Source organism: Ambystoma mexicanum, chromosome 8 (genome assembly GCF_040938575.1).
Source record: "Ambystoma mexicanum isolate Mex_15411 chromosome 8, UKY_AmexF1_1, whole genome shotgun sequence".
NCBI classification, from domain to species: domain Eukaryota; kingdom Metazoa; phylum Chordata; class Amphibia; order Caudata; family Ambystomatidae; genus Ambystoma; species Ambystoma mexicanum.
The window spans coordinates 1501340134-1501362685 of NC_090929.1; the positions used below are offsets into that span (position 1 = coordinate 1501340134).

The 22552-nt window shown below is 47.7% G+C and overlaps 1 protein-coding gene across 1 annotated transcript in view; it reads left to right on the plus strand.

The window, feature by feature from the left end:
- AS3MT (arsenite methyltransferase) overlaps window positions 1-22552 on the plus strand; it is a 1233739-nt gene that overhangs the window by 494376 nt on the left and 716811 nt on the right. The window contains exon 4 of the mRNA XM_069611692.1: window positions 9769-9919. Coding sequence (XP_069467793.1) covers window positions 9769-9919 — 151 coding nt within the window. The remainder of the gene's footprint in view (window positions 1-9768; window positions 9920-22552) is intronic.

The window sequence follows — 22552 nt, forward strand, 5'->3', positions numbered from 1 at the left end:
AGGTCATTACGAGTGCGCGAGCACGCGCGTTCCCCCATGCCGGTAGTGGCAACACCGCCATGCCGGTAAAGGGCCTCCAAGCCCCCTATACCGGCATCGCGGGGCCCGCCCATTGCGCTACCGCCTCACACTAACCCGTAAATACCGGCACGGTAATACCACCATGGTATTACCGTGTTCGCAAAAAACAGACCCGGAAATTACGTCATCGCACAGGAACGGGAAATGGGCCGGCGGCCTTCTTTAAAAACACAATCCATTGCCATCCTCCATTACTACCACTACACCCGTTTTGTTGAGTGCCAAAACAGAACCAGGATGTCAAAGGCCACCGGAAAAAGCAAACAAAGCAAACAAAGGAAGAGGAAGCAGCGCTTCTCAGATGCAGAATTGACAATGCTAGCGGACACCCTATAACAGCATGCTGACATTATCCGAAGCACGGACCTGAAGCATGCGGCCCAAACGCATAAAAAACAGGTGTGGCAGGAGGTTGCGCAGAGGGTAACAGCAGTGGGGGTTACCCCAAGGAGTGTCCGGGATTGCAGAAAGCGCTGGGACGACCTCCGCCTCCGTGTGCGGAAGATCCTTGCGGAGAACCAGAGGGCCGCAATGGCGACAGGCGGTGGCACACACTCCCCTGTTAAGCTCACCACATGGGAGGAGATTGCAAGTGGATTCATCGATCCAGAATCCATCGAGGGGATTGGAGAGCAGGAGTACGGGGCAGCTACTACAACAGAGGAAGGTGAGTGAACCATCACATCCACCTATAACAAAACATGATGTGACACAAGTGCGGTGGGAGTCAGAATAGGCAAGGCAATTCCCATACCCAAGGCAACATCAACTCACCAACAGATATTGATTGCCACCCCCTGCACCACACGCATGCTGCATGAAATCTGTTAACCCATCCATGCCCATGTCCCCCCCACACCTAGACAATCCATTGCCACCAGCCATGCAATCATTGCCAACATGTCCCCTCAGTACACCAAATGCCACACAACAGAAATGAAATCATGCCTGAATGTATCAAAATATAACACTGCCACAAATCACAGCTGCCATTTGGCAATCTCACTGATGACCTGCATCTCTTCTATCCCCCTGGCATCGATGAGGAAGGTGGAACCCAGGAAAGAGGGCCAGGCACATCCAGTGCAAGCAAGGGGACCAGGGACACCGCAACCCCCTCCTCCAAAAAATTTCCTCTGACCACTCCCAGTGTGCCACGCAAGGCATCATCTCTGCAGGGGGCACCTGCTGCGACAGTGCCAGCTGTACCGCCGGCCACCACGGACGTCCTGTCCACAGAGGTGGTTGAAGAGGCCGAAGAATTTTCGGGATCGCCCAGCCCAACACCCATCTGCCCCCCCTTCCCCCTGCGGAGACAGAGAGCCTGGATGACCCATGTCTCCATGACTCCGACCTAGGGGACTCGGACATCGGCATATTTGAGGACGACAGTGCCCAGGACGAGGGCCCCACGCAGGTGCCTGCCACCACCCAGCCCTCCACCACCCAGCCCTCCACCGGTACACCTGCGACAGAAACCCCCTTTGAGGTCCGTCTGGCAAGGGTGGAGGCCCGTCAAGACGAGATGCTGCAGATATGCGTCAACAGGTCCTTGCCGGTAATGAGGCCATGAAGGCCATAGCCACGGCCATTGCCGCAAATACAGCAGCCGTGGAGGCGTCTACGTCTGCATTCAGGCAGTGCATGGGGTCACTGACCGAGGCCCTACTAGCCAACATCAGGCAAGTGCAGCAGCCACAACATGGGTCTGACAGAGGATTGACAATTGACACCTCGACCACGTCAACACCTTCCACCTCTGTCCAATCAAGCCCCGTGCGCTTAACGCGCAGGAGTGCACGGTGCATGGCCATGGCACCCCCAGACCTGAAAGTCACCAAAAAGTGACTTTTTGAAAAATGGAAGAAATGTGAGGAGTAGGATTGTTGAAGGCAACACTGTTTGTTGCACACATGGGGACATCTGGCGTCTGTGGGGTGGGTGAGGGAGTTTGTTGGGCTGTTCACTGGGGTCTGTGGGGTGGGTGAGGGAGTTTGTTGGGGGATCGTGGGAGGGGGGAGTGGGCACCGTTTTGCACTTTCATATAATACACAAGTTTTCTGGAGAACAATCCATGGCTGGACATTGTCATTTTTGGTGTGCATCCATTTAATGTGTTACGGTGTTCAGTCTCAAAATTACAACATTCCCTTTGTGCATTTTCACATTGGCCCAGTGTCTGACTGACAAAAGTCATTCATGGTCCCTGTGTCTTAAAAGTATTCGTCAATTAGTGCTTGGCGTACAGCATGGCCGTCCCGTACATCACGTACTGGCAGGGGGGCTCCTTCGCCTCCGTCTCCATCCCCTTCATCCTCACCCGGGCCATGCATGTAAATGTCAGGTGGCAGTGGTACATTCCTTCGGACGCACATGTTGTGCAGCATGACACAGGCTATGGTGATCTTTGCCACCTTCTCAGGCCTATATAGGAGTGCCCCAACAGACCTGCTTAGGCAGAGGAACCGCGCCTTCAACAGGCCAAAGGTCTGCTCAATCACGACACGGGTACGAGTGTGCACACGATTGTACTCCTCTTCATGGCTGTTCTGCGGGTTCCGCACAGGGGTAAGTAGCCACGGCCTCAAGGGATATCCTCCATCACCTGCAAGCAGATACAAATAGATGTGTTTCACTCTGAACTGACACCTTCAGGGAGCACGGTCATGGCAGCAGCTATTAGGTGTGAGCATGCAAATGTCCCTGTACGTGTACCAAATAGTCACCTATATGGGATGTATACTGGAAAGAGGTGTGGAACACTGGATGGGGTTGAATAGATGATGCAGGGTGTAATCATGCATGCTGAGGCAGATGTGCTGTGGCAGTGCAACAATGTTTAGCCTCCAATTCATGCTGTGTACTCTTTACTTTGCATGGTCACACTGGCTGCATTGGCACAGTTGCCATCCTATTCAGTCATGCATTGCTTGCCATCACCATGGTGCCCCGGTTGTGCTTCTTATTTGTTGTCATCCATTTGCATTATTTGTGATATGTGGCCCAGTGATGTGTCATTTTCCGTTTGGCTGTGTCAGGTGAGGAGTCTTTAGCTCTGCATTCATTCTCCACTCACTGGCTATTGCCACCCAGGTGTACTTTTAACCCCCCCTTTCCCACCCTGGTAAACTACCCCCCCCTTTCCCACCCTGGTGAACTATCCCCCCCTTTCCCACCCAGGTGTATTATCCCCCCCTTCTGCATCCGCACACATGAGTACCCCACAGCATGGCCATGGGCCTGTTGTGCAACTCACCGAGCAGCCAGGCACGTGGTCCAGCATGTCGCTCCATGTGACGGGGTAGCGTGGAGTTGCGCAGTACCATGGCATCATGTGTGGATCCAGGAAATCTGGCGCAGCAATGGGTGATGATTTTGCTGGAGTCACATACCATTTGCACATTGATGGAGTGGTATTGCTTGCGATTGCGGTACACCGCCTCTATGGCATGGGGGACTACCAATTCCACATGGGTGCAGTCGATGGCACCAACACAATTGGGCATGCCGGCCAGTGCATGGAAGCCTACTTTGGTTTCGGCTATCTCCTGGCCAGTCCGTGGTAGGGATATGTGGGTGCTTGCGTGCTTCAGGAGGGCATCGAGCACTTGGTTCAGCATGCGTGAGAATAGTGGTTGTGAAATGCCGTGCAGCTGGCCCACTGTGTGTTGGTAGGTGCCTGTGGCCAGGAAGTGTAGCACAGACACCACCTTCAGTAGTGGGGGGATGGCAGTGCGTATTTGTATGTGGCTGGCAATGTCGTTGTGTATCATGTCCACTATGGTGGTGATGGTGTCACGGTCCAACCGGTACAGGGTGTGGATCTGCTCAGGGGTTAGGTTGAATGGGCTGGGTCTGGTGCGAGGGATTGGTGGCTGCCTACGAGGCGCTGGTGGCTGCGCTGGTGGTAATTGCTGGGCCTGTCTCACCCTCCTTCTCCTCCTGCGTCTCCTCTGTGCTGCCTGTTCTTGCTGCTGTAGTTGTTGTTGTTGTTGCTGTTGTTGCTGTAGTTGTAGCAGTATAGGCATGTCCTCCTGCGCCATGATTGCAAATGCTAGTGGTAGCATTTTGGTGTAGGAAGGGGTGTGGTGTGTAGGTGTGCTCCTTTTGTACTGGGCCACTCTGCATTGCCTACACCTGTGGGGAGGGTTGTGGTGTGTGGGTGTGCTCAGTTCATACTGGCACAGCCTCCTTTGACTCCACCTGTGGGGATTGTGTGCACCTGTGGCAGCTGCCTTGTATCTTGGTTGCTGTTTGCGGGTGGTCCGCGATGCCTGTTTTTCCGGCATCATGCAGCCCGTTATTACCATGTTCGCGATGCCGGTATTTGCATGTTTGCGTGTGCCTATGCCGCTATTAGCCGCACCGTAAATAACAGTGCCGTTAATACCGGGTTTGTGGGTCAGAATGCTACGGAACGTTAAATGATGCCGGTATTTACATACCGGCATAACTCGTAATGAGGCCCACTGTCTTAAGACCGATTTTTCCTTCTCCGAAAGGATGTACATTTTGCCGAAGGGTATGGGCTGTGAAGATTCAAGACGAATAGAACAATCGTCTCTTCGATGAGGCGGAAACTCCGAGAACTGAGGAGAAGAAAAAATGTCCTGGAACTCTTCATATTCGGGAGGAAGGAGGCTGATCTGGTCCACAATCTTCTGGGATCTATCAGGAGGCGAAGGAGGAATAACGAATCCTATAGAGCTGTCTGCAAGACAGTGTTGAACACAATATTCTGACCCCAAGAAGATGGAACCGGCTGACCAGTTTATGAAGGGGTTGTGTAGCCTTAACCAGGGCAACCCCAAAATGACTGGATAGTGGGCGGCCTTAATAACGGCAAATATGATCTCTTCTCTGTGGGAACCGATGGACATTTTTAAAGCGATCGTTTGTTCCCGAATGGGTCCTGAAACCATAGGCGTACCATCCACCCCTTCCACGGGTATTGCGATGGCTTTGGGAGAGCGAGGTAAATTCTGTGATTTAGCCCATAAATCATCTATGAACAGTCCCGCTGCACCGCAATCTACCAAGGCGGGTACCGCTACTACGGTTCTGTCTGGTAAGGAAAGAGAGACCCGTAAAACTACCATGTCTAATGATGGAGGAATCAGGGTTGGAGAGTGGGAACTAGCACCTGTTGCCCCAACCGTTGTTCCCTTTGCGGCTGGGGTCTGGCGTTTCCCGAACGGGATTGCCGTCTAAGAGGAGCGATTGGGCATTCTTGTACGGTATGAGAGGAAGAGCCGCAGTACATACATAGCCCTTGACTTTTCCTGCAAGCACGTTCCTCTGGAGTAAGAGGTCCCCTTACTGTGATTCCCACTTGCATGGGTTCATCTAGAGTTGTGGTTTTGGGGACGGATACAATGTCTGGCCCAAAGCGGCGACTTCTCCCTTTTTTCCTTTCAGCTTGCCGTTCCTGTAGCCGATAGTCCAACTGCATGATTAGGGAGATCAATTCCGCAAGTGTATTGGGCCTAGAAACCCGTGCGAGTTCGTCTTTTAAATCATCATGAAGCCCCCTTCTGAATAATGTTATCAGAGCGTCATCAGCCCATGAGGTGCCGGAGGCCATTTGTTTGAACCGAGTGATGAATTCTAGAATGCCTAAGGATCCTTGCTTGAAAACTACTCCTTTCTTGAGAACATAGCCTTCAGGCTGGCTGTGAAAGCAGGCACCGAATCAAGAATGGCATTATTAGAAGTGACTATAGGCGTGGCCCAGGCTAGTGCGGGTCCTGTTAGATGGGAAATCATGTATCCCACTCTGTCTCTATCTGAGGGGAAAAAAGATGTTTTAAATGCGAATTGCACTGTGCAGGCGTCCAGAAATTCCCTCAGAGATTGATGATTCCCATTGTATTTCCCATCTGGTAATGGGCCCGGAGGGATCTCAGAATTTGTGGGGGGCTTCACTGATATTTGCTGTTTCAGGTAAGCGTTCAGGTAAGCGTTTTCGTGTTTCAAGGCTTGTACCTCATGGGACAAACCTTGTACAGCGGTTGTTAATTGCTGCAAGGAACTTAAAGAAGCAATTACAGACTGGCACCGTCAAGGACTCTTAACAGATGAAGAGAAACAAGTACTGGAAATTAAACATCCCATACTACCAACAATATATTTTCTCCCAAAAGTACACAAAACCTTTCACCTTATTCCAGAAGGGAGACCTATTTTGAGCGGAATAGGCTGGGCCACTGTCAACATGGCAGATTATATTGACCACATTGTCAGACCTAGAGTCAGTACAACCAAGTCATTTCTCAAAGACACAACATCGATCATCAACAAGTTATTAGGAGTAAATTGGCAACCAGGATACATGTTAGCCACATGGGACGTTACAGCACTATACACATCGATTAAACATGATACAGCCTTAGATGCCAAAGACTATACCTTCTCTCAAGATACAGCATCAAATTACCAATCAACACAAATGCTTAAAGAAATGCTGCTTCTGACATTAAAAAAATAATGTTTTTCTTTTTAACAAGGAGTACTACAGACAAACCCATGGTGTAGCTATGGGTGTGAAATATGCCCCAGCTTTGGCAAATCTTACAATGGCTATGTATGATGACAAACATATATACTCAGATGTAGATTATAAAGACAAAGTTGTTCTATGGAATCGGTACATAGATGATGTTTTTCTCATCTGGAAGGGAACTGATGACCACCTCCAAGCATTCAGACAAAGAGCTAATCAGAACCTGTTTGGAATACAATTCACTGGAACCTCCAGCACATTAGAGATTCACTATTTGGATCTTACGATCTATATAGAGGATAATCAATTGATGACTAAAACCTACAGGAAAGAAACAGAGGCAAATTCGACCTTGTTTGCGACAAGTTGCCATTACAATTCCGTAATTAAAAACATCCCAAAGGGAGAATTCATACGAGCTTGAAGGAACTGTTCGGCAAAAGAAACCTTTGATGAAGAATGCAAGTTGCTCTCAAACCGTTTTTAGCCAGAGGGTATGCCAGGAAAACAATTACAAAAGCACGAGAACAAGTAAACAACCTAAACAGAGAAACTACACTTATTAGCAGAAAACAAACAAGCGGGCAGCCTGAATGAATAAGATTCATCACAGCATATTGTGCTAATAATGCAATGTTAAGAAAGATCTTAAAAAAGATTTGGGACCTTTTGAAATTAGATCCTCACATTAAAGATTTAATTGAAGACAGTCCAACAGTGACATTCAAAAGAGCAAGAACTTTAAATATCCTGAGTCCCTCATTGTTACCAGAAGTAAAATGTGCAGAAACTCATGGCTACCGCAGTTACCTAAAGGATTTAGGAAATGCGGTTCATGTTCCATGTGTCAGTATGCAATGGACAATACAGAAGTGTTTGTAGATTCATTGGGCACCAAGCATACAATCACAGACTTCATTAACTGCAAAACTAAATTTGTAATTTATGCAATAATCTGCCAATGCAAAAAGATGTATATTGGAAGTACTATTCGAGAAATGCAAATAAGAATCCGGGAACACATGTCAAGTATTGGAAGTCAAAATGCCAACCTACCACTGGCATCTCACTGGCAAAAGAATCATCAACTAAACTGTAAACAAGACATTAGATTCTTGAGACTAAAAAAAGTAACCCTGGTACCTAGAGGAGGAGACCAAGAATTGAAATTGAGACAAGAGGAATCAAAACTAATATGTCGCTTTCGGACAGTAGAAAGAGGCCTCAACTCTGACAATGAGATGTCCTCTTTCTTATGATTAGAATAAGTTCCAATGCTTATAAATGAGTTATGAGAAATATCGATAATTATGTAAACCACATGATATAAACCACCTTGTAGCTCAATATATAGCGTATCTACCTTTTTAATTAACTAACAGGCTTAATTGGAGATAATGTACTTTGAGGAGATATCGATCGAGTATAATTCCTTGGAATAGCGGCTATAAATCCAAAAGATTTAAGTCTCAATTGGTTTCATATTATTAAAAGAATGTTCACATAACTAACAAATATGTACCCCACCAAGCCTTTATCCACATAATACGTATCATAATTCGCAATTAACTGTGTGTATGTATTTAATATAATTGGAGTACAGCAACAAGCTCGAATATATTATTCATTACAGAGAATATGTACTTCGACAGGAGCACCTTAACGCATGGGGTCATATTAGTGATGCCAGCAAACATTTAGCGGTTTCTGCCCAAAAGATGGCGCCCATAATGGAAACCAAGATAGGACCAACACGGTCGTCCGGGAGACCGTAAACACAACAATATAGGCCACCATTTTGGATCCGCGCAAGAACGCGGACAGATTTGTACGGTGCGGTTGAAATGACCACAGAGGTAAGATACGATAAATAACATGTATCATCCGTAGCCCATATGGCACTCTCAGCCACTACACTGCAGGCTGTACTTTATTCTGATAACACGATGTAATAGCTTATTCGTGTCTATTACAGGAATGTGCAACCCTCGCATAAGCCCTACGTCATATCTGTTGATTCATCAACTAAGTGGTGCTTACGGGCACACTCCAATAGCATTCGCCAATGTAATTTCTTGACCTGACATACAACACGGAGCAGACAGTGTTTAAGCAAAATCTTTAACATTTACCAGATGTGTGCGTATCAAAACAAAAAAGAGACAAAAAACTCTCGGCATCCCATTAGTAACTCTATTCATTAGTTCAGACAAATAAGGTTATAACAATATAGAGTAATCAAGTTTAAATTGACAAAATTACCAGACAGCAGGTAACGGTGAATGAGAACTAATTATTAAAAGTTTAATTGACAGGTTGGGATTGATCCCATGACTTATTGGAACTTGCTGAAAGGCAGTGTTTCAAATTTACAAAACAATACCATTTGGTAAGAACTTTCTGTTTCATATTTTAAGTTACCCAATATGGCTCAGAATTATATACAGTATGAAATAATAGAAAATTAAACTCACAGGATTTTCTTTTTGTCTTTTCTCTTTGTGTTTCTCCCATTTTTTGATTTTTTACTTGTTGAAATGTGTTATGATTTGTTTCTATCCGAACCAATCCTCCGCTATACCCCTCCTTGCTTTCTGTGTTCATATGTAACTTACCTACCGGAATGGTGCAACAATTCCTGTTGAATGTTAATGTATGCTATTGATGTTGTATTACTATTTAGCCCTGATTTGAAAAAGACAGCTGAGTCCGTCGTAACACGTGTTATCCCAATAGGGCACTCGTTCACATAAATATACCACTTCATAATTACAATCCTACTGAGTTGAATTATTATTTTTGGGATTTTTGGCGCATGAATGCAAGAGGTGTAACTATACTCATATATTTAAAGCAGCTCTGCAGATACTCTCTGACACCAGTAAGCTATTGGTGCTCTCAAGTTGTAAAGGATTGCTTCATAGTTGTCTTAGAGGATAGAGTCAAATGTAATAATACATGTATGAAATTCAATGCTGTTTATCTCCATAATTGCTTTCAAGGCTATTTACCCTAGTTATCATCAGAGGAGGCAGATTGCCTGGCAGTAAGTATAGTTACAAGTATAGTTACAATGTAATGGAAATCTCTTAACTTCTGTAATGTTACCCCAAATCTCTATAGCTGTTGTTCTGTTTGTATAGTTATGGTTTGAAAATTGCATTGATGTAATCCTCTTTTAACAGGTATTATGGTTGTGGTTTGGTGGTACCAGAGTGTCTCGATAACTGCAGGATCCTGGATTTGGGCAGTGGGAGTGGCAGGGATTGTTACATGCTGAGTAAGCTGGTTGGTGAAAAGGGACACGTGACTGGAATCGACATGACCGATGAGCAGGTACTTTTCTGTCATTTTAGAAATACTAGGAAAGTCAGGATCTCCTTTAATTTCAAGTTTACCTATATTAAAAGTGTTCCTTTCACAATCTCTTTGTTCCCCATATTGCCTCTGCACTCCTTTGCCCGTACCTTTCCATCCTTCTCTCGGTCTTCTCCATTCCATGTACCTTAAAGGAGCAGTACTTGTGTAGAGGCACACAGCATCTCCCACTTGCTTATCTCTTGAGTGTGGTCATATTTCTTCTACTAGTATTTGGGGTTACCTGAACATCCTGTGGTGTCAGTCGATGACGCTAGTTTTTCTGAGTTCTTCATTTTCATTTCCTTCTTGATGTTTTTCCTCTTCAACTCTTTCTGTTTCCTGGTTGGGGTCACCTGTTGCCTTTGGTATCCTGTGCTCATACCCTTCTTATCTCAGTCTTTGTAGAGGTTTAAAGAATTATGTATTTTGGGTGATTTCTTATTGATCTGTTTACACTGTTATCATCCCTTTCTTTTTGGTTACTACAAATGGAGTGGCAGCATATGGCGTGTCTGTTGTTTTTTTGTCTTGGCTTGACTAGAACTTCTTCTCCAATTGTGAATTCTTTGGATTTCACTTTTCTCCTGTTATCAGTTTATTTTTTAAATGTTTTTATTTTATTTAGCATACTCATAGGGCATCATTAGGAGTATGCTGGTCGCGGTAACGTTGATACTGGACCGGCATACTCCGAGTTCTGCCTGGCGGACAGAACGGCACCCGCTCGCAGACCTTGACGAATGCACCGGCACTGTTGCACACAGAGCCGGTGCATCCGTCCTCCCTATTCCCATTCAGTCCAATGGGACTCGAATGGGAATGGGGAGTTTCTTTTTCCAGAGCCTGGCCGTAGGGACCACCGGGGCTGTAATGCCCTGGTGATTCGCCATTGGCAGGTGGCAGAAACAAAATAAGACTCCGGCCTCAGCCTGCCGTTTTTACTGGCACAGCTACCGCCAGAGTCATAATGAGGCCCATAGTCTAGTATAGACTTTGTATTCAATACATCAACATACAAGTAAAATGACAGTACACATTTAAATACATCAATTCCTACCAGATATCATACCATATCTTAATAATAAAGTTAATTTAAGATCTCCATTAAACAGTCACACAGCTTTACTATATAATATATTAAATTAATATAATTCCCCTCCATAAAATATTCCCAAATCTTATTAGCGTTCATGACTGTAAGCCCTTATAAACATTTGTCTGATTGCGGTGAGGCAATCACAGTCCATTAATGTTTGCTTTATAGTTTCAAGTTCTGCCTCTTGTGAGAAACCTGACAGTGTTCTCCCACCTACTCCCCCGGGATCTTCCATTCAGGTGGCCAGGGAAGGGCCATCGCTCTTGGATTCCAACCCTGGGGGTGGTCAAGTGAGGGAGGATCACCTGAGTGGAGGGTTACAAGGGATTGGGAGGAGAATACCCGAGGGCGAGACATGGGCCCTCATTCCGAGTTTGGAGGTAAGTAACGTTCCTTACCGGCATGGCGTAAATAGCATGTCCGGGCAGTCACCAGTCTGCTAATAGAGGACTTTTATGACTTTGCGCGCACGAGCTTTACGCCATGCCGGTAAGGTCATTTGCGCCATGCCGTTAAAGGCACCCAAAATGCCCTTAGCGGCATCAAGCATAGCGCAGATAACACTACCGACATTGTCCAATGCGGCATTAGCGGTGACCGTAAATAGCGGTGACCGCTAATAACGGTGACCGCTAATAAGCGGACCGGAAGTAGCATCGTCGCACAGGAACGGGAAGGAGCATGGCGGCCATGCTCACCTCACCACACAGGGACTCTGCTGATTTTTGGAAAAGATCCACCTCTAACACCACTATGCCCAAGGCCCTGAAGAAGGGAGCTGCCCGCCAGCGGCAAGAAAGGTTCAATGAGGATGAGCTGCAGATGCTGGTAGACACACTGCAGGAGCATGCTGCCATAGGGTTCTTAAATAACATGAAGAAAGAGGCAGTACTTAAGAAGAAAGAGACCTGAGCACTTGTTGCCCAAAAGGTCAGTGCTGTGGGGAACACCCCCCGCACGAATAAAGGCTGTCGCAAGCGCTGGGACGAACTGCGACTAAGGGTACCAAACATCCTCTCAGTGAACTGCAGCCAGACCATGGGTACAGGAGGAAGTCCCAGTTCCCCGATCAAGCTCACCCCATGGGAGGACATCTGCGCCAGCATGATAGGGATGGAAGGGATCGAAGGTGTTGGCGAGATGGAGTGTGGCACCACAACATCTGGCGATGGAGGTGAGTGTCCAAAGTGAACATTGCAATGGCAAATCTGATGAAAGTCAACCAATATGTCAGTTCAAAGAGTCAAGCCATGGTCCCACACACACTCCCAGCAAAGTAGGCTGACGCATTACAGACACATGCAGATGCCTGGTGCAAGGCAATATTGTACATGACACATACCACACAAAGATGTAAATGCCATGAGCCACACAGCGTGCATGGCCAAAATACTATGCATGTTAAATAGCACTGCTCTTGGGCAACATGAGTGACGCCGACGTATGCCTGCATAAACCACCCATGTATCAAAGAACGTGCTCATCCAAACACAAATGCCTATTACCCCAAATTGTGCGGATGAGCAATTGTCCTAATGTATGTATGATGCCTATCAAAACATCACTCATGCCGTCCCTCTCTTCGACCCCCACAGGCACTGACCATGACACCGATAGCCAGGACGCAACCCCTGCACAGGCCACACCCCGGAAGAGGTCCCGGGATGACAGCAACCGGCCTTCGACCTCAAGGGGACAACCCAGTGGGCGCCGTGTACCAACAGGCAAGCCATCCCAGGTACCCATTACACCAGTACCACCAAGGCCCGTAGAGGGCGAAGCACCACCACCACCCATTGGCCATCCTGATGATTAATGCAAGGCACCACAATCCGAGGAGTAGAGTTTGGCTGGGGAGGTGGCAGCCACGGCACCCCTGGCTGTGGAGGAATCACAGGACGACATATGAGTGCCCATGGAGGATGATGTTTCGGAAGTGGTCCATACCCCAACTCCACTGGCATCCCCCCAAGTATCGTCCCTTGATACAGAGCACGCCACCACCCCAGAGCAGTCTGGTCAGGAGCAGACGGAGGGACACTTCAGTCCAATGTTGACGACTAGGGAGGCTGAGCAGGCTGGGCAGGACAGCCAGGGGCCGACTACCTCCACAGGTGCACCCACAGGGCCGCAGCGGTCTGACCTGCTTACTGCCCTTGTGCGGGATTTTGTCCAGGACAACAGACTGGCCAGGCAGGAGTGGCATCAGGACTTAGCCGCTCTAGGCAGGTCCATTTGGACAACACTGCCTCATGGCCAAATCATCCGCTGACAACACCAGCCGCCTCTGTGAGGAGGTCTCGGCCCTCCGGCAGGTGTTAGGCCGCATAGCGTATGCCATGGAGGCAGGGCATCCCGCTACACCATCACAGCAGGCGGCCACACCGTCTTCCTCCAGTTCTACACAAACAAGCCTGCTCCGCAGGTCGGTACGTACCCTGCGCCGGCAAGACATGCTGCCCCATGGACCAGGGAGTGCCAATTAATCGTCAGGGCAGCCTCATGTAGGCTTTGGAGACTCAATGGGACATGTGTGGGGGAGTTGGGGGGGTATGGGGAGAGGGGGTGAGGGTGTGTGGGGGAGTTGTGGGGGGAGGGGAAGGGGGTGAGGGTGTGTGGGGGAGTTGTGGGGGGAGGGTGTGTGGGGGAGTTGTGGGTCGAGGGGGAGGGGGGTGAGGGTGTGTGGGGGAGTTGTGGGGGGAGGGTGAGGGTGGTGGAGGGATTTTGCACTTACGTTTACATTGTTACATTTAATACACCGGTTGTGTGAAAAACAAGACCTGAGTGGACATTCATCATTGCGCATGTGTCATTTATTCATTTACAGTGCATAGTGTAAATGTACCCCCACACCCAGTGCCCTCTGCCCAACCATCATGTCACCCTCTGCTGCCATGTGTGTCAGTAATATTGTGCAATCACATACTGGCGCACAGCACGTCCCTCCTGTGCATCGGCACCGCAATGATGTCCAGCCACATCTTCTTCTTCCTTTTCATCATCACCAGGTGGTAGCAGTTCAATGTCAGGGGGCAGGGGCACATTCCGGCAGATGCACATATTGTGCAGCATGACACATGCCATGATGATCTTGGCCACCTTCTCATGCCTGTAGAGGAGTGCCCCACCTGACCGGCTGAGGCAGCGTAATCGTGCCTTCAACCGGCCTAAGGTCTGCTCGATGACCACACGGGTACGGGTATGGGAACGATTGTAGTCCTCCTCGTGCCTGTTCTGTGGATTTCAGACAGGGGTGAGGAGCCACGGCTTCAAAGGATAGCCACTATCACCTGCATGAGAGGCAATTAAAGGTAAATGTCAGGCGAATCATGATGGACAGCTGTACTAGTCACACATGTCTGCAGGTTTACGTTGGCCACATGCACATGTCCATGGATGTATTGGCGCCTTTTTCAATCCCTCAATCCGTACTGTGCCATGGACTGATGGTGTAGGTTGCATCTTCAAGATGATACATGGTGTGCACTGACGTCTTGTTGCACATGCATTGTGTACGCATACAGCTAGTGTCAAATTAGTGAGGTGTTGTGTTCTGTGAGATTTACTTAGAGGGAGCGTTGGCAGTAGTCTGTGCAATATTGGGCAATCAGCGCTGATCATTCCCATGGTCACATGCAGCACTCCTGCGAGTCTGCCGGCCCTGTGCCAGACAGTGGATTCCCTAGTAGGTTCAGTTTGATGCACTCATAGGGATGCTTGTCCTGTGTGGTGATATGCTGGAGACAGCAACATAGTGCATATGCACTGCATGGTGCAGGATGGCGTTACGGAGGGTGAGGGCCGCTGATGAGTGTTGCACGTGTTGTGGGATGTGGGGTGGTTTCCTGTTAGTCATGTAGTGATAGGTGTCAACCTTAATTCATTCCTATGGGATTTGGGTGTCATGTACCGTTTGTGATGCTTTGGGGCACAGTGTTCGGTGATGTGCACATCGTGCAGTCACATGAACATTGTCAGCATGGTGGTGTGTGCATCTCTCCCCCCAGTTCAATGCCATGTGCCAGTCATGCAACTTACCAAGCAGCCAGGCACGTCGTCCAGCATGTCACTCCATGAAGCATGGTAGCGTGGAGTTCCGCAGGACCATAGAGTCATGAGTTGATCCGGGATATCAGGCACAACAATGTGTGATGATCATGCTGGCGTCACATACCATCTGCACATTTATGGAGTGGTATTGCTTGTGGTTACGGTACACCACCTCCATGGCATGCGGGACCTCCAACTCCACGTGGGTGCAGTCGAGGACATATACACAATTTGGCATGCCTGCCAGTGCATGGAAGCCAACTTTTGTATCAAATATCTCCTGGGGAGTCTGTGGTAGGGATATGTAGTCCCTTGTGTGCTTGAGGAGGGCATCCAGCACTTGGTTCAGTATCCGGGAAAATAAGGGTTGTGATATGCCATGCATGTGCCCCACTGTGTGCTGGTAGGTGCCTGTGGCAAGGAAGTGAAGCACAGACACCACCTTCAGTAGAGGGGGGATGGCGGTGTGTATTTCAATGAGGCTCACTATGTCGTCGTGTATCAGGTCCACTATGGTGGTGATGGTGTCCCGGGCCAGACGGTACAGGGTGTGGGTCTGCTCAGGGGTTAGGTTGAAAGGACTGGCTCTGATGCAAGGGATTGGGGGCTGCCGGCGTGGTAACAGTGGCTGCACTGGTTGGGCGTGCTGACCCTGTCTCACCCTCCTTCTCCTCTGTGATGGTGGCTGTTGTTATTGATGTTGTGGCAATGCAAGCATGTCCTCCAGCTCCATGCTACTACTATTGGAATCATGGTGTGGGAGCGGGTGTGGTGTGTGGGTGTGCCCCTTTTGTACTGTGCCAGACTCCATTGCCTCCACTTGTGCTGATTGTGTGCACCTGTGGCAGTTGTGAACACTGCTCAGGGCATTTTACGGCAGGTCAGCGATGCCGGTATTTATGGCATGCCGGTAACCCCTTTTTTTTTCCGCCTTCATGAAGCTGTTATTTGCATGTCCGCTTCACTTGTCATTTACTCCAGTTTACGGCATGCCGCTAACGCCGGCATGTTAGGTCGCGTGCCCGCGCCCAGACCGCTGCGCTAATAGCGATCGGGCTGGGCAGAATAGCCCGTAGCGGTAATCGATGCCGGTATTCCTTTACCGGCATCGTTGTTCCCTTACCACCACGCTCGGAATGACCCCCATGATATTCCCCTTTCCCCATTTTCCATCAGAAACCCCTTCCTTGTCCTTCATGAGATATTTTCAATCCCATTCCATCTCTTCCTCCCCATTTCTGACAAATACTGGGAAGAAGAAGAGGCAACCGAGAGTAGTGAGGATTACCTGCAAGAAACACCTTGAGAAACAGAAGGAAGATTGCCACCTGTTACTGTTAGGTTGTCCCATTAATAGAGTCAAGCAGGGGCAGGCGTTTAACACTGACTTCTCACACCTAACTTCACTTGAATGCTGTTTTAAGTATAAAAGGTGTGGTTTTGCACAATCTGGAGAGCAAGCTGTGAATCCTGATCGGAGCCGAGAAGCCAAAGAGCAGGGAGCTGCAGGGAGAGAAACCTGGAGGAGACCAACGTGCTGAAACGCTGGCCCAGTGTTTGAAAGGGGCTGCAGCGTGGCTAGGGAGCCGTGTCTCCAGGGAGCCGGAGTGAGGCAGTCTGTGTCTTGCTGAAAAGTGCTCATTCCATTGGGACGTGTCCCAAGGGAGTCTGAAGGGCAAGTGGTGACAGCCTGACCTCGATCCGATATGCCCCCAGAGACCGCTCGCCAGCGCAATGCTACCAGGTGAGTTTCAAGGCTGTAAACAGGAGAAACTAAGGTGCTACGTTTAGATGGAGAAAGACAGATTTTGCAAGAGGCACAAAGCGGAAAGCAAGAGAGAAAGCAGAAAGTGAATAGAAAGCAAGAGAAAGGTGCTATGAGAGATGTGAGAAACCGGAAGAAGGTGTCTCAACCACTAGTCCCGGGATCTGTCATCCAGGTGGCTAGGACACGGCCATCGCTTTTGGATCCAGTTCCTGGGGGTGGACCAGTGTGTTCCTGGGGGTGGACCAGTGTGAGAGGATCACCTGGGAGAGGGGTCCTCAGGGAGTGGGACACCAGATGGTGATACGCGGTATCCCCTTTCCATTAACACCTTTACCCTATCCTACCAGGTAGTTAATTTAGGAACTCTACCTCTCCCCCCCATTACAACACAAACACTTTCACATGGACAGCCCGCCTTGAGAGAAAACAGACAAACACCTGAGCCGTATACCGGACGTGTCCCAATACAATGGTCAGGCGAGGTCAAGCAATTAATGACCATCGCACACACCTGACTTCCATTAAGCTTCCGCTCAAGGATAAAAGGCAGAGCACGAAAGCACACTCAGAGAGAGGCAAAGCACACGAGGAAACAGCAGTTTTGAAATGGCAGCTGAACGAGAGAAGAAAGTCGGCAAAACAGAAGGGGATCGCACAGAGGGAAGTTCTCTTGACCTTTTCGACAAGGAAGCGTTACTTTCCTGAACCCTCGAGAATAGAAAGCATAAGACCAGAAAACCAGGCTGAAGAATCCGGCATTGTGTGTCAGAGATACCCTTGGCCCTCCCTCGTCAATAATCAAAGCGGGGAGAAGCACGAGCCGCCGTAGTACCGACCTTGGCTCCATGAACAAAGCAGCATCAATGAAATCAACACAGCCGGTGAGTTGGGGAGAATGATACAAGACTGGTCTGTGGTGAAGCCAAGTTTGCAAACAGCAACATTGTATGGCGAGCGCTGGAACGAACAATGTTAAAACGCGTGTGATAAAGGACGCAAGTAAGGTTGAACTACTGATGAGTGATTGAACTTTCAAAGTAAGATAGAATACCTTTGACAGAGTGGTCCGGCACCACGTGGGTGCTCAGTCAAAGGTCTCTAAGGTATCCATCTGAGAAGTCAAAGCGAGAAAAAGGTTATATCAAGAAGAGAACAAGTAATTGTAAATCAAAGTGGTTCTGCAACGGTTGAGCAAAATCCTGCGCACAGTCGAAAGTCTTTGATTTTTGAAGTAAAGAAAGCTTGGAAAAGTAGATAAAGTTGGTCCGAGCCCAGCGGAGGGAGATCACTTGAATGCTTTGTTATTAAAGTGGGTCTGAGCCCAGCGGAGGGAGACCCGGGGTGAACAGTGAATCACCTGAGAAGGTTTTGTGTTAAAGTGGGTCTGAGTCCGGCAGAGTGGGACCCGGGGTGATTCAAAAATCACCCGATAAATTGCATATGTAAAGTCTTAAGAAGAAAGGAACTTTAATGTTTGTCGTGTTGCATCAGGCCTTCTGAAATAAGAGATTTTGAATGGAAAAGAGACTTTGGCACAGAAGGCCCTGATCTGATGTTGAGATTTTGAACTGCATCATTGTGCCAGTGAAGCCAGAAAGTGTGCTAAACTCAAGTGTGCCGCCTTGTCCCGTGCTGAAAACGTGAGGAAGGGAAGCCGAGGGCTTGAATAGCCTGACATATAATTTCTTGAACACTTTTCTTTTTGCATAAAATTATTTCCTACACTTTGTGTATTTAGAAGTAAGGATTGGCAATAGGTTTATTCGTATAGGCCCTTTTATTTTGACAGACTCGACGAGGACTGCGTTATTATTATTTGATAGTCGTAGCTTGCTCCCATCTTTAGATTTAGGATTAGATAGGTGTTTTTCAAACACAATTGAAGTTCATTAAACACCCTTGAACTGTGATCACTTGTGTCTGCCTTACTGTTTGATACCTTACCTTCCTTACAGAGCAGAAAGGAAGCAAAGGGCTTGAAAGTGGTTAAGAAGAGTGCAAGTGAACCAAAAGTAAAGGAAAGGTGCATTTAAGCACTGAATATCGAAGATAAGTGTGCAAGAGGCACAATAAGGAAAATGACAGGTGCATGGGTGCGCGAAAGTAAAGTAGTAAATGTGCAAAAGGCACAGGGAAGAGAAAGTCAATCAAATGACGGTGCCAGGGGCACGACAAAGGGAAATAAAAGAAAGACAAAGAAGGTGCAAGTGTGAACTGCAAAGTGGAAGATAACAAAGGGGTTCAGGAAGCACTTGAAGAGGAAAGGATAGAAGAAAAGCAAGTACAGAAAATACAGAGAGGGGCCAAAGATCAGAGTGGTTGCGCTTAGGAGGAGCAAAGAACCTAGTGTTTTTGAAAGTCTCTGATTTTACCCCATGAGAAGGTTGTGTGTGAAAGGAACTGTAAAAAAGTAAAATGTACATCCTGACGAGTTGAGTTTTGTGTTTGAAACTGAAAGGGCCTAAGCTTTGGGAAGGAAACCCTGGGAGGCCCATGAGAAACTGCGTTGTTAAACTGAACTTGTGTTTGGAACTGAAGGGACCTGAGTTCAGGGAAGGGAACCCTAAGAGGCCTAACAAAGGTGAATACTTGTATGGTGAAATAAGGAGGCATAACCTTGGGGAAGGGAACACTGAGAAGCCTGAGAGAAACTGTGTTATGTTTTTGTTTTGTCTGAAACTTGAACGGATTGAAGCTTGGGGAAGGGAATCCCTAGGAACTAAAGACATTGGGATTTGTTTGAACAGAGTGCAAGAACTTTGCAGAGAAGAGCTGACGAACAACCTATTTTTGATTGTGCTGAACTTTGATGACACTGACCGAGCCACACCTGGTGAGAACATGATCTGAAACCAGCATTGGTATATATTTCGTTTTGAATCACTATTTTTCTTTAAACAGACTTCCTACCACATTTTGATTGAAGAGTGAGGGCAAGCATAGGTTTAGACACAGACGGATTTTGGTTTTGGACTTACAGACATTGAGGGTCCTTAGAAACAGCCATTGATGCAACCATCCCTTTAGAGTTAGGGCCACTTAGATATTACACCAACCCCAGCATTAAAGTAAATAAAAGTTTTGAAACTATAACAATTGAGTCTGTGTCTCTCTTGATACCATGCCTGTCTCGCACTCTCCATATAGGCTACACCATCTTTCATTCTGCAAAATACCCATCCTTACCCCTACTATCTCTAATGAATTTATTGTGTTGAATTTTATTTTTAAATATCATCTTATCATTTCATTCGTTGGATATGCGCAAATGTAATCAGAATTACATCTCCTTCTTTGTACATATTAAATAAAATGGCTACTATTCACTTTAGTTGATAGATTTATGGTGCATTCTCAATATCAAATGCCATCAGAACCCTCCGTACCACACACTTATGCACCTTACGCAATGGCTGTATAATTTGTGTACACAGTTGTGGGGCCCACTGCTGTGCTATTGAAAATAACATCCTAAGGCAACGTTTTCATACCGGTTCCCTCATATTAATTTATGTTTGTGCAATCTGTGAGAAACCAAAGGGTGTCTCACTATCTAGACCCCGGAATCTTTTGCTCAAGTGGCCAGGTCACAGCCATCGCCTTTGGATGCAGACTCTGGGGGTGGACAAGTGCAGGTGGATCACCTGGGTAGGTGGTCTTCCGGGAGTGGGGGTGAGACATCCGATGACAAGACGCGGTATCCCCCTCTTCACAACATACTCCTACCCAACACTTCCTCCACCTTTATAGGTTGTTGTAAGTCTTGTCCCGTTGCCTCCTCCCGAATTCCAACAGGTACACACATCAAAGGGAGGCGTAGGAGAACAAACACAACACCCTATATCTCACAACAACAAAATCGTTCTTCTTCTTCTGACGATATTGTTCCCACCTCTCAAAAACATGGCAACTCCCACAATTCCTACCTCCATTCTAGAAATCCCATTTATCAAACCACTGGGATGAAGAAGAGGCAAGAGGGAGCTATGAAGATTATCCATAGAAACCAATGTATTTGGGATTCGTATGGGCAGTCGCCATGTTGTCCCGGTAATGAGGCCAGGCCTCTCTTTACAATCATTCCCACCTGCAACCTGCTAGCTCTCCCAGGAAGTATAAAAGGTGGAACACAGAGACACACTCTGAGCTGATGATGCTGGATGGTGCACAGAGAGCAGAGAATTTGAGTTGGAGAGACCCTGGAAGGCCTGGAGGATGAAGGACTGCCTAATTACTGGGCCTGTGAGTACAGGGGAGGCTGCAGTGTGGTGAGGAAGTTCTAACTCCAGGAAGCCAAACCAGGGGCAGCTCAGGGTTACCTGGCAGTGCCCACACCAGAGCTCCTCCCCTCGGCAAAACAGGAAAGCCCAAGCCTTTGAGGGGCAGGTGACCCTGACCTCAACAAGTTATCCCCTTTACCTCCTGCAGCTTCCAAAACCCTCAATGCTGTAGAGGGGAGCTGATGATGTGGGGGCGAAATACGTAAAGTTTATTCTGGGACATGAAGTCCAAAGACTTTAAAATTTTGCAAATCCAGAGAGATCCGAGCCCTGCTGAGGGAGACTCCTGAGAGGACAGAGCAAAACAGAACAGTGCCTCCAACATTTCATTTGAAAGATACCAGCAGCCCTCTCGGGTGATCGGGTGAAAGGCCGAGTTGGGTAGGAGAAGCCGCAGCTGTGGTATCGTCCTTGGCTCTCAAATCAAGGATACGAACAAAGAAACCGACACAGCCGGTGAGTTGAAGCAAGCAAGTCATGAATAATAGCGATACAGTATAACAGAGTGGTCCGGCATAGCAACAGTGCCCAGTCCAAAGTCTCTGTTGGGCGAGTACTGATGTGAGCCTAAAGGATATGAACTGTGTTTGCTTTCAAGGCAGGAGAAGCCTGAGGAAAGTGAATCACATTGAGTTGCCAAGTGAGAGGTCCGAGTCTGAGTGAGGGAGATCTGTGATGAACTGTGAGTGATTGAGAGGTCCGAGCCTGGCAGAGGGAGACCTGTAGCGAAATTTGAGAAAGTCGAAGTGGTCCTGCGGAGATCTGTAGCAAAAGCCTTGCACATTTGAAAGTCTTCGACATCGGTAAAAGGTCCGAGCCCGACTGAGGGAGACTGGAAGTGTGATAATTTAGGGGAAGGGAACCCCTAACGAATGTGAATTAGGCTTGGGTAAGGGAACCCCTGCAAGTGCTGTGATTGCAAGGTTCGAACCCGGCTGAGGGAAATCTGCATTGAATCAGGTAATTGTTGTTTGAGAGGTCCGAGCCCGATGGCGGGAGACCTACGTGAACTTTTTGTTGAACGGTGAACTTTTTGTTGAACTGTGAAAGAACCTTTGGAACGCTGGAAAAGTGACTTTAACATGGAAGGCCAGGCGGGCCTCGATCCACGTTTTGAACTGCCTTTGTTTTGAGAACCTGAGCCAGAGTGTGTCATCCTGTTTATGGGGGCCGCCTTACTCCATGCTGTCCAACGTGGGGAGGAGAGCTGACTCAGCCATCTTGATCTTTTATGTGATAACACTGATTTTCTGTTCCATACACCTTTTTCCATGAACCCATTTATTGTAATAGTGTAAGGGCAGGGCATAGGTTTATTTAGTGTAAGCCACTTTATTTTGACAGCCATGTCTAGGACTGTATTATTTATTATTTGATGGTAGCGCATGCTCCCATCTTGAGATATAGGGCCAGAT